Here is a 16,357-nt window from a genome sequence, read left to right on the forward strand (position 1 = left end):
GAAAATAGAAGTGGTTATAGATGAGAATTTTTAGAGCCAAAAAGGAAACAGTCCGTCAATTTCTTCGTAAACTAAATTGTGTCGAATCTTATTATAAAAGAGGAAAAAGTAGCAGAGTTTACCTTTCAGCAGAGTTAAGTGTAAATCTTCTCCTTATGGTGCCCTATCCAATTAGTGGATGTTGGCCGACAATTCTGGCATACTCCTCTCGGTCTTGTGTGGCTCTAAAGAGTGCATGGGCATCGAGGTTTGTCCAATCCCTTATGTTTTTAAGCCATGAATATTTCTTTCTTCCGATGCCCAGTTTTTCTACTATCTTCCCTTCCATAATAAGCTTTAAGAACTGGTACTTGGACTTTCAAAATATACGACCCAGATAAATGTAAATAAGTTATATAAAATGTTTAAGGATGCTTACACTGCCGATTTGTACGTGAGCTATTCATGTTTTCACCGTATTTTTGTAACTGATTTTAGCATTGGATTTTCCGCTCCAGCTACAGACGCAAGCGCTACGTGCACTCATCTTAAATATCATATTTAACAAAACGCTCGCGGCTCAGTTGAAAGAATTAGTCCAATGACTGAACTTCGTATTCACAAGCTGAGAGCGGATGCGTTTTACAAACTAATGAAGAAAGTTCCCAGTGATACTTATAGTTTTGTTTTTGATTTGCAACAAGTGCACCCACTCCCTAAAACTTCAATCGGCTATGCCTTTTATCGCCGACAAATTTTGCTGTGTGCCTATTAACTCCAAGGCACCAACATTTTATACGTGGAATGAAACGAAGGGAAGCAGAGAAGCAAATGAAATCGGATCTGCACTCATCCATCACTTAAGACGGCAAGGTCTTTCGTCTTTTTCTGCAGTATCGTTGTTTTGCGATGGTTGCGCTGGCCAAAATAAAAATGCTCATATTGTTCATGTTTTGTGCCATTGGCTTAAAAATGAGTCTCCAGAGAATGTACAGAAAATTCATGTAACCTTTCCGACTCGTGGCCACAGTGTTCTTCCAGCTGATCGACCTTTTGGCCGTGTGGAGAAGCGCTTGAAAAAAACTCATACCATCATCTCGAGCGAAGAGTATGCTTCTATTTACGAGGAGTTTGGCTCCGTACAGAAACTGGGAAAAGACTGGGTGATATACGATATCAAAAGCCTTGAAATAATGTATCAAAAAATAAAAGAAATAAGCCAAACCAAACGCCTCATTTTTAAGAAAATCAAAACAAGGGACCGGCATACTTCAACCAAAATAAAATGTTGAGCCAACTATAGGTCCGAGAGTGGAACAGAAACTTTTAGAAGCATTTAAAAAAAATAAAAATGATTTTCTTCAGGCTCTTCCCCAAATCCCACTATCTCATTCCGTGACAACAGAAAAAAAGATGTCCTTCATTTATTGCAAATCCACTTTGGACAAAATTGGAAAGGGATCCCTGATTTTCATTTGTATATTAATGCTCTTCAACACAAAGTTACTAGTGATCCAGATCCAGAAACCCACAACTACCATGATGGCGAGTGTGATTGCTTGGAGGATGAGCCAAAAAATGTTCTAATTTTTTTGTATTCCTCATTTTTTTTTTTGTTTTAGTGGGTACCGTTTAATATTTTTTATTTTTAAGATTTTATTAGTTTGACTAAACTTAATATCTCCCATCTTTTTTTACAAAACGCGATATCTTCAACAGACACCTGGCTGTATTTTGTGAATGCAAATTAATAAAAATAATGTTAATTAACGTTTTATTTCTCCAAATCTAACCTTAATTGATTACGTTCTCTGAAATTTCGAAAATTTTGGTACAACAGCTGCAGCACGTTTTTACGTCTCCTGAAAATTTTCGAAAAGTGGATTTATGCAGTTTTGTAAAAAAGCTCCTCATTTCTTTTCTTTCAGCATTTTCACAAAATTAAATTAATATTGCCGAATATCAGGGTAAACTCTTTTGGGTGGCTAACCCTGCATATTATATTAGAACAATCGATACAGACCTACTAACTCAATTCCGTATAAGTAAATATTTATCTGCTTTATCTGGCTCTTTGTACTTGTAATAAATGAAACTTGATCCGTTCAATTAATCTACCATAAAGCATAAACGTGTTTCTCAAAATCTATAAATCACTTTCTTTATTATTTTAAAGTTCTTTTACTTACATCTCCATTTAGTAATCAATGAATCGATATCCATCAATAGGGTAAGAATCTGATGTGGCTGACTGAATCGGGGCTCGTCTCTATAAAATGTTATCATAATGGCTCCTTGAAGTGCTTTATATGACAATCTTCTTTCCCCTCTGGCTAATAGCGCGTTGTGAACTTCGGGCCTGAAAATCGACTCGTATACTTCTATTCGTTTTTCTAACTCGCTCAGTTTGTAGTTTCTTAGGCTTTCTACTTTTTCTTTCTAAAACAAAACATGTATTACTTATTTTTAAATTATTAATAAAAAACGAACATATTTTCTGAACACTAAAAGTAGAACCTTTTGGTAACTAAACTAAGATACCTGTTTATAGTTTTTATAGCGATTTAATGACATAATAATGGCGCAATTCGGCATCACTTCGTAGAATTATCAGTTTCGACCAAAAAACCTGTCTTTATCTCTATATCTCGCTATTTATAGCTACTTTCCCAAAAATTTAATAATGTTTCGTGATTTATTAAAATTGGTACAGGAGAGACTTTATGCAATAGTAGTTGCATTAAGGAAGAATGCATGCATTGTATGTATGCATTGTGATCATGAGAATACAAGAAAATAGCTTCAGAACAGTAATAGGGTAGACAAGAAAATGAACAGTATTTTAATGAGATGATAAATAAGGACTTGAAATGAACGGTATTTTAATGAGATGCTAAGAACAGTAAATTATCAGTCAGAAAAATAGCCCAAAGTAGTTGCCCAAAATAGCTTAGATGGAAAGAAACGAAATAAAGTTTTGAAAAATACTTAAATGGACCTAAATAGTATTAGGTAGTATGATCTAAAAAAAGAAAATTCCCATATAGCACAGTAATTTCGAAGTCATTTAGCTTATTCACTGATTAGGGTAAATTGCAAAGTTGGATGCCAATTATGTCTTATAAAGTTTGTAGGGCTGTGGCGCACCCAGGGGAGGGTTTCGGAGGTTAAACCCCCCACCCCCAGGGCATATAAAGCAAACAATATATAAAGAACAGTACGAAAATGTAACTTTTCTTTCACACAAAATACAAAAATTCCAAAACTCTAATTGAATAATTATGTAAATTAAAACTTTAAATATGTAGAACACATTATTGTGTATAAATACACAATAATTAATCATATTTTTTATTATATTTAGATATAGATACCTACTATTAGGCTTATGACAAAAGTAGACAGAACAGGTCTGTTGAGAGTAGCCTGCGCCTACAGTACTGTATCTGCGGCGGCCTTGTGGACTATCACGGGTTGTGTTCCTCTGCATGTATTAGCAGTAGAAAAGAGACATATGCATGAGAGAAGAGAGCATTTGACAACAGCTATAAAAAAAGAAGAAAGGGAAAGATCAATGGAAAGATGGCAAGAAGAGTGGAACAACAAGGAAGATGTTGCCGACCAAGATGCCGAGCCTAAGGGACTGGGTAGACTGTCTGTTTTAGTGCGTATCTTCATAGGTTCAGAAAGACAGGTACAGATATTTGCCCATACTGCGAATATTCCGACATGGTTACTCACACAATGCTAGAGTGTAATAGATGTAGAGTGGAGAGAAACAGAATGGTATAAAGAAATAGGTATGAACCCTGTGACTGTAAGAGAGATGATCGTGAAGATGTCCGGAAGTACGGAGGGATGGAATAGTGTTCACAATTACATCCGAGCAGTCATTAAAAAGATAGAAAAAGAAGAGAAACACCAACCGGACCAACGACAGAGATAAGATCTAATTACTATTTTAATGGGAATAAGCCGCAATTGAAGGTTAAAATTAGTTTATTGACGTTTGAATCTTTGATCTTTGATCTTGCACTGATAACTTGTTTATACTCCAAAAATTAATAGAAAAAAGAATAGCGGTTGGTACCGAAGTACTCTAGACTTCATCGACCTAGAAAAGGCGTATAATACAGTTCCAAGGCTTAAATTGTGGCAAGCTTTTACAACAACTCGACATTAGTCCATACCTTTTAGGAATAATCACAGAAGTATACAGGGATAAAACTACTTACCTAAAAATCGGAAATAGACTATCAGAGCCAATAAAAGTAACTAAAGGACTAAAACAAGGATGCAGTATGTCACTCTTACTATCTCATTTATATATTGAGGCAGCCCTTTAAATTGGAAAAATCAGTACCATGGAATGGAAATCCCCATAGGAAATGACGTACTGTTTTCCCTGAACTTTGCGGATGACCAAGTCGTTCTAGTTCAAGATTCTTATGATCTAGAATTTATGATAAAGTGTCTATAGAGAGAATATGTAAAATGGGGGTTATAAGTCAGCATGAAGAAAACAGAACATGAATTATCAATTCAGATGCAAGCTTTGAAGTGTTGATAGACGAGGACGTGTAAATCAAACAAGTGAAAAAATTTAAATATTTAGGTGCACTCATTGCTAAGAACTCCTTAGGAGAAACCGAAATTAAACAACGAATTAATCAGGGACATAAAATTGTAGGATGTCTGAACTCCTTATGGTGGGATTGAAAAAATTTCCAAAAGGAACAAAAAAATAGTAGGGCAAATCATGGTTGAATCAATTCTTTGTTATGGCTCTGAAGTATGGACAATTAATGCAGACCTGAAGAGAAGATTGTTAGCAGTTGAAATAGATTATTTGAGAAGAAGTGCTAGAACATCAAGGCAGGAAAGGAAGACCAACGAATCTATAATAAATAACATGAATGCTACAGAAACGGTCTTTGACAGAATAGAAAGTAGAGGTTCAAAATGGCTTGGACATCTATTGAGAATGCCTGACAAACGTTGGCCCCAAAAACTTTACAAATGGAAGCCCCCTGGAAGAAAAAAAAAGAGGTACACCTCGACGCTCATGGAATGGAGGAATTAGAAGAGCGATGGAATGAAGAGGTTTGAAGGAGGAGCATGCCTTTGACCGGGAGGATTGACGGAGAAGAACGAGAAGTGTGAAGAACATTAGAAGAGACAGGAACAAGATGGTTAACAGGTTTATTTAATTTAATTATGACAGTTGGACAAATGCCAGACGAATGAAGAAGCAGTATATTAGTACGTGTTTACAAAAACAAGGCAGATGTGCAACAATGTACAAACTACAGGGCCGTACTATAACTACTTAGTCACACTATGAAAATATGGGAGAGCTACAATTTTCATTAAAAAGAAGTTGATAAAAAAATACAGGAATAAATAAACAAACGTTCATGTGCTATTCATTGATCTGGAGCAAGCATATAACAGAGTTCCTGGAGAGATTCTGTGGTAGGCATTCAATAAGAACAGAGTCCCTGGTGAGTATGTAAACATTGTAAGAGACATGTATGAAGGGGTAATGTGAAAGTAGGATTGCACAACGGCTCGATGCTTAGTCTTTATTTTTTCTCATTAGTTTTGGATCAATAGAACAGTGAAACTGCAAGGTAATGTGTAAAATGGATGTGATCGATTTCACAGCAAATATTGGAAAAAGTCTTAAAAATCCTAATATTGTACTTTACTGAGAGCCATGGTCGGCTGTCAGTTTTTTATTAAATTTTTTATATTATCAACCGAATCAAGATTTTTAATATTTATTAATAAAGCTTCGCTTTAGTATTAACACCCTGTTACATATTTTTTTTTGTTATTGTATGACATACCTATGTTATCTTAAAAATTCGACTCAATAAAATCGCTTGACAAAACTATATACAAAAGTATCGTTTTCTTAGTGTACTTACGTTAGCTTTCTCCTGCTCCTCGTTCAATATAGCTTCAACTGATTTGTGGTATTTTCCCCAAAAATTAAAACCCTCAATCTCCAATCCAGGTGTTCTTTCCAACCAGCTTTCTACTAAATCTTTGAGGGAGGGTTCCGCTTCTGATTGCTCGATTTTCTTAATGGCTTCCTAAATTATTTATAAATAGCGGAAACAATAAGTATAAAGATTTATTATTTATGTTTATTTAGCATTTACTAGCATTAAAACAAAATACACTTAGTTCCCTCACAAATACAGGATATATCAATAAATTATTTATTGTGTAGAAGTGGTGTAATATATAACAAGTTTAAATAAATAGGTACACTTTTACTAAAGGTATACAACCTTTGAGAAGTAGCAAGCCCACTGAATGAATAATTTAATAGCTAATTAACTATAGTAAAAATGATTGCCTTGCGAGGCAACAGTTTTTTATGATATATATTTGCATATTATGTTACTAATTATAAATTTATATGGATATGGATGCTATAAAAATGTATAATACATTTCTTAATATTTTTAGCACTTCATTAAAAGGAAATTATATTTTGCATGTATTCTTAATTCTTTTTCAAATAAATGTACTTTTCTATACCTGGTTTTTAAACTAGAACAAGTAATTCAAATTAACAGCGCCGTTATGCTTGTTTGTTATTGGTCCAACTGGGCAAGCAAGTTTATTCCACTAAATTATAAAATTTTGACACTATTGACATTTAAAATTCATAGGTTAATTAATATATATAGGCGCTTCGCCACCTAAAAACGTCAAGTGGATTTGGGTCATTTATCATCAAATGAAAAACAATGCATTATAAACATGTACCTATAAATGAATAAAAATTGATGATCCTGAAATGCAAATAACGGTTATGGTGGCAAAAATAAAACAGACAATTTAGTTTTGCAGAATAATTATTGGCATGTGGATGATTATGAAGTGTATTATGCAGCAGAAGACAGTAATTATCATCGTAATGGTGTAGGATTCAGAGTCTCACAGGAGGTTAGCAAATGTGTCAGGGCGATATGCCAGGTATCTGAACGGGTCATAATAATTCAGTTGAACGCGAAACCCAGAAATATAAATTTAATACGTTAATTTAATAAGTGTATGCACCGACAGCGAAAAGTGAACTAGAAGAACTTGAAAAGTTCTACGCCGATGTAAAGACTGTTACTGACCAACTCAAGACTGGAGATCTTGCCATTCTGATGAGTGACCTTAATGCTAAGATAGGAAAAGGCAGACAAAGTAACATTTTTGGATTTTACGGACTGGGCGATAGAAATGAAAGAGGAGATTATTTCGCAGATTTTTGCAAAGAACATAACCTATGTATAATGAACACCTTTTTCAAACTACCTAAACGAAGATTATATACATGGAAATTTCCAGCAGACACTCCCCGTAATATCGTCAGAAACCAAATTGACTACATAACTATCAGTGAGCGTTACAAAAATGCAGTAAAGTCTGTAAAAACTTTTCCTGGTGCCGATGTTCTATCTGATCACAATCTGTTGTTAGCCGAAATAAAATTAAAACTTAAACGGATAAAGCAACAAACTGAAAATGGATTTTATTAGAAACAATAGCCAGATGATTGCAAACAATTTAGAGAGCAATTTTGAGAATTATGAACAACAAGAATCCATCGAGGATCATCGGAACCAAATCAAAACGATTATAAGCAACTCAACTACAAACTTAAAAGAGAGCAGTCAAAAAAAGCAACAGTGGATGAACGATGAGATTTTAAACTTGATGGAAAAAAGATGCAAATTTTAAGAACCAAAACGTCGAAATGTATAAAGTAATTAATAAAGATATAAGGACTAAAATAAGAGCTGCAAAACAAACATACTTCGAAAACAAATGTTTAGAAATTGAAGAATTACAGGGAAAACATGATTCGTTTAATATGTATAAAAAAATAAAAGAACTGACAGGTCAGAACAAAAAACAGGCAAATAACATCGTTGATAGAGACGAAAAACTGATTATCACTAATTTGCATAAAATAGACAGATGGAAAGAGTATATTGAGGAACTGTTTAGTGATGAAAGGCCCGAGCTTGAAATTAACGAAGTAGTTACAGGACCTGACATAACTATGGACGAAATTGAACAAGCAATTCGATGAAATACCGACCAGATGAAATACCGAGTGAAATAATAAAGCTCTTTGAAAGTTCAGGTAAAATATCTCTCCTTCATCTGTTTAATAAAATTTATGAAACTGGCTATATATCAACGGATTGGCGGCTGTCGACTTTTGTGACGATACCTAAAAAAGCAAATGCAAAAAGATGTAGTGACTACCGAACCATCAGCTTAATGAGTCATGTTTTAAAGATATTTCTACGAATTTTGCACTCAGAACAATTCACACAGGAGAATAACCTTGGAACAAGAGAAGCACTATTTAGTATTCAGGTTATGGTACAGAGATGCAGAGATGTCGGACATCCAGTTTATATGTGTTTTATTGACTTTGAGAAGGCCTTTGATCGAGTAAAACATACTGAAATAATAGCCATTCTTCAGCAGGTAGGTATTGATGATAAAGACCTACGCATTATTAAAAATCTTTACTGGCATCAACGTGCAAACATTAGAATTGGCCGGGACACTTCTGAAGAGCTTCAAATACGAAGAGAAGTAAGGCAGGGCTGCATTTTGTCCCCGCTACTATGTAACATCTATTTTGAGTTCGTTTTCAATAAAGCAGTGGATAATGTTCAATGTGGTATAAAAATGAATGGCGTCAATATTATTAATTTGAGATATGTGGATGACACAGTGTTAATTGCAAGCAATTACGAAGAACTTCAACATCTAATTAATAGGATTACCACAACGTGTGATGAATATGGCCTTAAGCTAAACACCGCAAAGACAAAAGTGATGGTCGTCAGTAAAATGCCAATACAACCGGAAGTGGTAACAGCTTATGGTGAACAATTGGAGAGAACTAACAGTATCACTTACCTTGGTTGTAATCTAAATAAGAACTGGGACATGAGCAAAGAAATTAGAATACGGATAGAGAAGGCCAGAGCTGCATTCTTTAAGATGAAGAAACTGTCATGTGGAAACAATATTACTTTAAGTCTGAAAATTATATTAGTGAGATGTTATGTATTCTCTACTCTTTTGTATGGTGTCGAAGGTTGGACTTTGACGGATACTCTTTGAAATCTGGGTGTATCGGAGAATCCTACGAATAAGTTGGGTGGATAGAGTTCGTAACGAAGTTGTTTTGCATCGGATGAGAAAAGTTACGGAAGTCGTCGAAACAGTTAAAAATCGCAAACTTGAATATTTTGGCCATGTTATGCGCCACCCAGAGAGATATAATATACTCCATTTATTAATACAAGGCAAGGTAGACGGAAGAAGAGGGCCAGGTCGAAGAAGAACGTCATGGCTTAGAAACCTGAGAGATTGGTTTAACAGATCCTCTGCATCTCTTTTCCGAGCTGCCGTCAACAAAATTACTATAGCCAATTTGATAGCCAACGCTCGATAATCGAGCTCGGCACATGAAGAAGAGAATAGTGATTGTTGAAATCAAGACTTATTAAGTAATGTGCTAATTTTAGGTGTTCAATTCAACAATGTATAGAACAATTAAGGAATACAAGCAGACTGGAACAGTAAGATATCCTAACCAATCTGGCGGTCGGTCTTCTACACTTGCAACATATGATGAAAAAGATAAAACATCTGTACGACAGATACAGTACACAGCTTAAAATTTAAGTAAAATTAACAACCTCCCAGATCTTCCAAGTATATGTCGTTCGTTTTTATACAAATTCTTAAAGCAAATCAATTTTAAGTAAGTAAATATGGGTTAGCCACAAATATATAGTAAATTAAACGTGCAACACAAAAAATCTGCATATTGTGTCTGAGTTAGGCAATCGATTAGAAGATAAAGAGCTTTATTCAAATGTACATTTTATTATTTTGTAGGTACTTGAATAAAAGTCGAAAAAGTATTCTTATTAATGGTAGTAGAAGATGGGGACGTAATTATCTAACTTCTATGAAACAGTACAGAAGTGAAGGTAAACCCATTTATTACCTTGACGAAATATGGGTAAATGAAAGTCATATCAAAGATAAAGTGTAGGTAGACACTGATATAAAAAACCGTAGACAGGCATTTATTAACCCTTCGGTACACGGGTGATACTTTGATACACGTAAGAACGGGTTGGGTCTGAGAAGCCCAAAAATTAAACTAAGAATTTTTTATGTTTAATTTTGTAACAACAGGTTTGCGTTACATATATTAGAACTACTATTAAAGACAACTTACATACATTAAAAGAAAATGAACTTCTATTGTAATACTAAAACTAAAAATATAAAAGAAATTACGTACTACAATATGGCCGATGTTTAAAAAACACCTTGTATTTAACTTATTCAATCATTTTATCAATGCATATGCGACAAACAGGTACAGTATGTTCCAAGCAAATAAATTTTTTACAATAGTGACACATGTATCGAGTTTTACGATCTCTACAAAAAGCACAATGCCCCCTTTTATTTTGCAATTCCGCAGGTGCTTGTACTGGTCCAACACCACTGAGTTTAGCAGCAAGCTCTCTTATATCTCGTGCCAAATGAGGAGATTGAGCTCTTTCTTTTAAATTGTCCATTACTAACTGAAGACCTAATTCTTTTAAAAAAAATCTTCTTTTGCTTGTTTTTAGATCCAGTTTGTTATACAGTCCAGATATTTGTATCACAAATGCATTTATTGCAGTAACATCAAGCAATCCATAAAAGATAACCATGGGCCAACGTTTTGTATGTCGCTTCTTGCGACAGTATAGGAACTTCGAAGTTGATCAACCTGCTTTGGCGGCTCTGCATGCTAACCACTGCTGTGGTGAAATTATGGGAGACATTCGTTGGACTTTCCGAGTTTGAATTTGTATCAGCCCAAGTGTCTGATGAGGCTGGGATAGGCCGAAATGAGTCATAACACTTTATTGATACCGATTCAAGCACGGAAAATTAACGAAATTCTCCATATATCTGTTACATTTTTTCAGACATCTGTCAACGGTGAATAAATCTTCTTCTTTTTTGTTACTAAACAAAAAAGAATGTTTAAACGAAATTTTGTTTTTGGCAATATAATTGTCAAAAATAAAAATTTTAAGTTGGCATTTATGACATTGAGGCTTATTTGTAATTGGTTGCTATTTTAACTTATTTATAAATTCAATTGTTTTTGTATTAAAAAAAATGTTTTCAAAATTATACTAAAAATTTTCATTGAAGCATTTATTAGATTAGGACATTTTTATATTAATTATTTTTAATATGTATTAGCAGCAATTTTTATTTACTAAACTAATTTTTATTTGGTAAGTTAACAAAAATTGTTTTTTCTTTCTAGTTCAACTTTGTAAGATATTTTGTCTTTTTTAGCTCTTGATAATAATTGTAAACACAATTGAAAGCTCGAGATATAAAAAAATAGTTAACCAATAGCCCTTTTATTAACTCTAACCCATCCAAAACAGTTTTTCCTATTACTTGCTTCTTTGTCTGGTATCCATTTTATTTTTTCTTTTAGTATCCTGACTATTTGTTGTTTTACGATAATATTTGCTATCTGTTCTTAATCAATAGTATCTTTATATCCAATCAGTAGTATAATTTCTGTACTTTATGTTTATACATATATATTGCCTATGTATTTGGTTTCAGATTAAATGTTTATATGTATGTGCTGGTGATCTCATGCAATCAGATATAGTAGCAGATTATACCAGCAAATAAGTTATATTATTTATTATTGTATGTATAATTATATAAATAATTTAATAATTATATATTTATACTATCTTAGTACTTACTTCATCGTGTCCGAATACTTTGGCATAATTTTTGTTATATTTAACCCTATTTTCCTGAGTTACGCCAAGTTTGTTTTCAAGCAATCGAAATTGCAAACTCTGGAAACCAGATGCTGGTCTTAGATAATGTCGGAATTCCATAAAATCCACAGGTGTCATCGTTTCTAGTATCATAACTTGATCTACTAAAACCTTAAATAAAAATATACTTTTAGACAGCTACAAGAAAATTTATTTTTTATGATTAAAGTATTAAGAGTTACGGTATAATGAATAAAATTTTATTATTCGCATTAATCCCACCCAATTACATTTGTAAAAGCAGCACACATTAAATGGACGCAATTCACACAGCTATGCTGATTTTAAAGATGCATCGAGAGGGAACAAAACATTGCCCTAGCTTTCCTCGATCTGGTCCAGCAGATTATTCCTCAGTTCTTATCTGGTATGCCCTCAGATCACAGGACGTTCCTGAAGCCTATGTGTCTTGGGTGAAACTCCTTTACACCAACGTCACAAGCTCCATCATGCCTATGTGCATTCGTACATTGCCAGATAATTTAATAATTACAAGTACAATTTAATCTATTTAAACCCAACCACTGTTTGGTTTTAAGGTTATTATGCAAGTACTACTACTACTTGTACAAAGTTTACTGAAGATGGACTGAGTAGTCCGAAAACGTTTTGAACTTACTCCCTTTTGGATTTTTAAAATTTAATTTTAATTAAATAGGTATACCAATTACAATATAAGTGTTTTACTATGATGTTTGAGTTTTTTAACCATATGGTATACCGCCAATTCCTGGGAGTTATCCCTTTTTAAATTTATTTTAACCTCTTAATTGCCTTTCTAGTTTGATATAAAGTGCAGCAAAAACATTATTTTGGGGTCTATTCATGTTTAGAGAGCAATTATAATGACTCGGTATTTATCAGGGGAGCTTTAGAAAGTGGTATTTCCTGTCATTAAAAGAAACGCGTACTTTGCTCATCCTAAGAACCTACTGATAGCAGTGATATTTTACGAAAATAAACACCTTAGAGAACTAAAGGTAAGAAAAGTGTTAAAAGGCAGGCAGACTGACGCCAAGGTCAAAAGCATTAAAAATTTCATCCTTTATACTTTGAAGTACAGGACTACAGACGTAAAGTTGCAAAACTATTTTCTCCATCAAGTTCTTATCCGAAGAGTTTCAAATGAAGAAATAAGTTCCTGCATTACATTATTACATTAGGCGACATGCCAGACTGAAATATACCTCAAGAGATGGATTTTCCATGCTCTCAGATTTTATCCGAGCACAGATTTACAAACTGAACACAGATAAAAATAAATGTACATAATATTGTGTAAGAGGGAATGGTCGTTGTGGTGCTTGAAGTGCAGCTACCTCTTCGTGGTGAGTTCTGGGTTGTTTTAATATCGTCATACTATATCCAAATAAGCGAAGAGCTGCACAACGTAACTGACCATATTTTTAATATATTGATCAGAAAAATATGGTAAGTAATACTTTTTAATTTATTGTTTATTATTTAACCATGCAAACTGTAAATAAATTTTACTATAGAGGTAAATAAAAAGTACGTAGAGGATAAATATTTTTTTTTGAAAAAAGGTAAAATTTAATTTTTTCGTAATAGTTAGGCCCGTTGCGGGTACGGAAGATAAAGTCCGATTTGAATAATGTGTTTTTTGTTTTCCTTGTAATTACCAATCCCAATTTTTCCGCACTATAGCGACACGGAATTATCAACTTTTTTCACACCACCCTAGTAGACAATGAAGGGGTTAGTATTAAGAATTTCTGTATTTAAAAAATATGAATATTTTATTTATGAAAAAACATCGTTTATGTACTATGAATAATTGAAATTTATGGGAGATGGCTGATGTCTTGAAATTGGCCAATGAGCAAGATAGAAAAAAGATTGAAGGAGAATGAAGTGATTGGTAGAAGGTGAAGAGATGGGAAGAGCATCAGAAGGTAGTAATTTTTTTAGATATTGATTAATTTTTTTAATTTTTTTTGTGTTGGTGAATTTCATCATAATTAATTTGCCCGAATGTGATAACAAGATTCTAAAAAGAATTTTTATTTTCTGGCTAACATTTTTGTTCTTGAAGATTGGTAGATTATTTTGGTCCAAAGGGAAAAAGAAAGAAAAATATTTGAATGATGAAAAGGTTGCTGGTGTATTCATAAAAGTTAGGGACTAGGGTCTTCACAATTCACAAGGGTCTTCAATATTCACAATTCGTATTAGGTTGTAGATCTTTGTTAAACAAAAGATTGGACGACCGGTTTCGCTGTTTACATGTTATACAGCCATCATCAGACGCTCAAGAAACTAAAGACTGAAATAAAATAGACGATATATGTAAGCCAATATGTATACAACCAAAAAACCAATGTTTTCATTAAAAGTAGTACTAAGAGTGTATAGGAAAAAATATATAAAATGTAAAAGATGGATTGTGAGTATAAGACCCTAGTACATAACATTAAAAAATATTTTTTGGAAAAATGTAAGCAATGATGTTCCCAAAGTTCCGGTTTGTTTTGATCAACAAGCTAATTCATATTTGTCTTTGGAAAATGATTTAGTGAATGACAATGAGAGAATAGACAACAATGTCTAGATTGCCTTTGAAAGAGACTTTAAAATATACGAATTAAAATTCATATCAGTAGTAAATTTAGATAGAAAAATACCAATTTTCGCAAATTAATTAAAAAAGTTCGCTTTTCATCTGGAAACATGCAACATGAATATTTGTTAAAAGAAGACCATTTTAAGTAAGATTGTGAAAAAGCAACAAATCAGTTTATTTTTCTAGCGAGGCCAAGGCGAAGATAAAACCTGGACTAATATTAATATTAAATAATCTTAAAGAAATATGTCATGCAAAAATAGTAAATAAAAATAATAAACGATTTTAGATCATATATTTTTATATAAGTTTAATTTTTTTCTAAGAGAACTTGTATCGTCATCTATAAACGAAATTCTAAATGAGAGAGGCATTGATTTCCAATGCGATGTTGTAATTGTTGTCAGTAGATGGAGCTATTGGTTTTATTGGTAAAAACTATTCGACTTTTTATTGCAAAGATGAAAAGTCTAAAATTTGTTAAACCATTATGAAAATCTAAAAAAAAAATTGATGTGGGGATTATTGAACATTTTTTTTAAGACTATGATTTTTTCGTAGTCTAATTCAAATATATTCAACAAAATGATAATAAAACCGTCGATAAACACATACAGAACCATTTAAGATTTCAGCAGGGAATCAAATGATTATAATCATATAATTTCTAAAATAAAAAGAGAATTAAAACCTTAAATTTCAAAAAACTTAACCGGCGTCAAACTTTTTGGTTATGTTTTTCGCACATTTTTAATTTTTTTTTAATACGATATACGGAGTGGAAATCGAAACGTCAAACAGCAGTTAAAAATTCATTTTTAATTGCAATTAATTGTAGCTTAATCTCATATACACATACTATTTAACTTAGAAAAACCACAAGAAAACCTATATAAATCAGCCAATGAGTGCTTAGAGGTCCAATGCTTCAATGGTGTTTCTTTATTTCTTTCTGTCAAGGAATAGCGTTTTCCAAACTTGCAATTGTAGTGTTCTTAGATCTTACTTCGCCGACTTTATCCATAGTCTCCTACTTTCTACTTGAGTACTTACTAATTTTGGGATTCTATCGTACTTTATTCTAGAGATTGGTCCCAGCCACTTAGTCTTTGTCTTTTACCAAATGTTGTTCTTGCTGGTTGTCCATACATTTCCATAATTACTTTATTATTTGTCCTCCTTCGCCAGATATATTCTTGTGTTAGCCCTACAGAACATCAATAAGGAACTGCTATATTAGTGTCGAACAAAATTGCTTAATCAGTCATAGAATTCATCCCTCTAAATGGTAGAGTAGTAATGTTGAAATTACAAACAACTCACAGAAAGCTAAATATTATTCAGGTCTATGCTCCAACAAGTGTCAAGTCAGACGAAGAAATCGAAAAATTTTAAAACAACATGGATGAAATAATAGCCCAGTCTGGTTAAAAAAAAGGTGGAAAAATGTTTCGCAGATATCTGAAGCTTTTAAGACATAGGTGGGGGATACTGGATGATGAATAGATGAAAAGATACTTCTAGTTTTACCTTGCGTTTTTTTAAGCAATAATTTATGGTCACAATTTGATTTTTTGTCTATAAATTTTTTCCTTTATATTTTAAATAAACAATATTTATGTCATTTTTTTATGTCAAGAATATCTTTATTTTCCCGTTTTTTTAATTAAAATTGATAAATAATTTACAGAGATATTTGCAAAAAAGCAGTTTTTTGTACTAATTTATAAATTTTATTAATTTTTTTATTAACAAAATAAAATGGTATTAATACATTTAAACATCAAGGAATTACCATCTTTTAGATTTATGCGAAATTTCGCCCCGATCAGTCAAATATTTTATAAGTTATTTAATT

The 16,357-nt window shown here is 32.8% G+C and overlaps 1 protein-coding gene across 1 annotated transcript in view; it reads right to left on the reverse strand.

The window, feature by feature from the left end:
• v (Tryptophan 2,3-dioxygenase vermilion) overlaps positions 1-16,357 on the reverse strand; it is a 67,804-nt gene that overhangs the window by 19,537 nt on the left and 31,910 nt on the right. Inside the window, exons 4-6 of the mRNA XM_072529392.1 lie at positions 11,835-12,026; positions 5,913-6,080; positions 2,169-2,418 (exon numbers count right to left, since the gene is read on the reverse strand). Coding sequence (XP_072385493.1) covers positions 2,169-2,418; positions 5,913-6,080; positions 11,835-12,026 — 610 coding nt within the window. The remainder of the gene's footprint in view (positions 1-2,168; positions 2,419-5,912; positions 6,081-11,834; positions 12,027-16,357) is intronic.

Source organism: Diabrotica undecimpunctata, chromosome 4, assembly GCF_040954645.1.
Source record: "Diabrotica undecimpunctata isolate CICGRU chromosome 4, icDiaUnde3, whole genome shotgun sequence".
Lineage (NCBI taxonomy): Eukaryota > Metazoa > Arthropoda > Insecta > Coleoptera > Chrysomelidae > Diabrotica > Diabrotica undecimpunctata.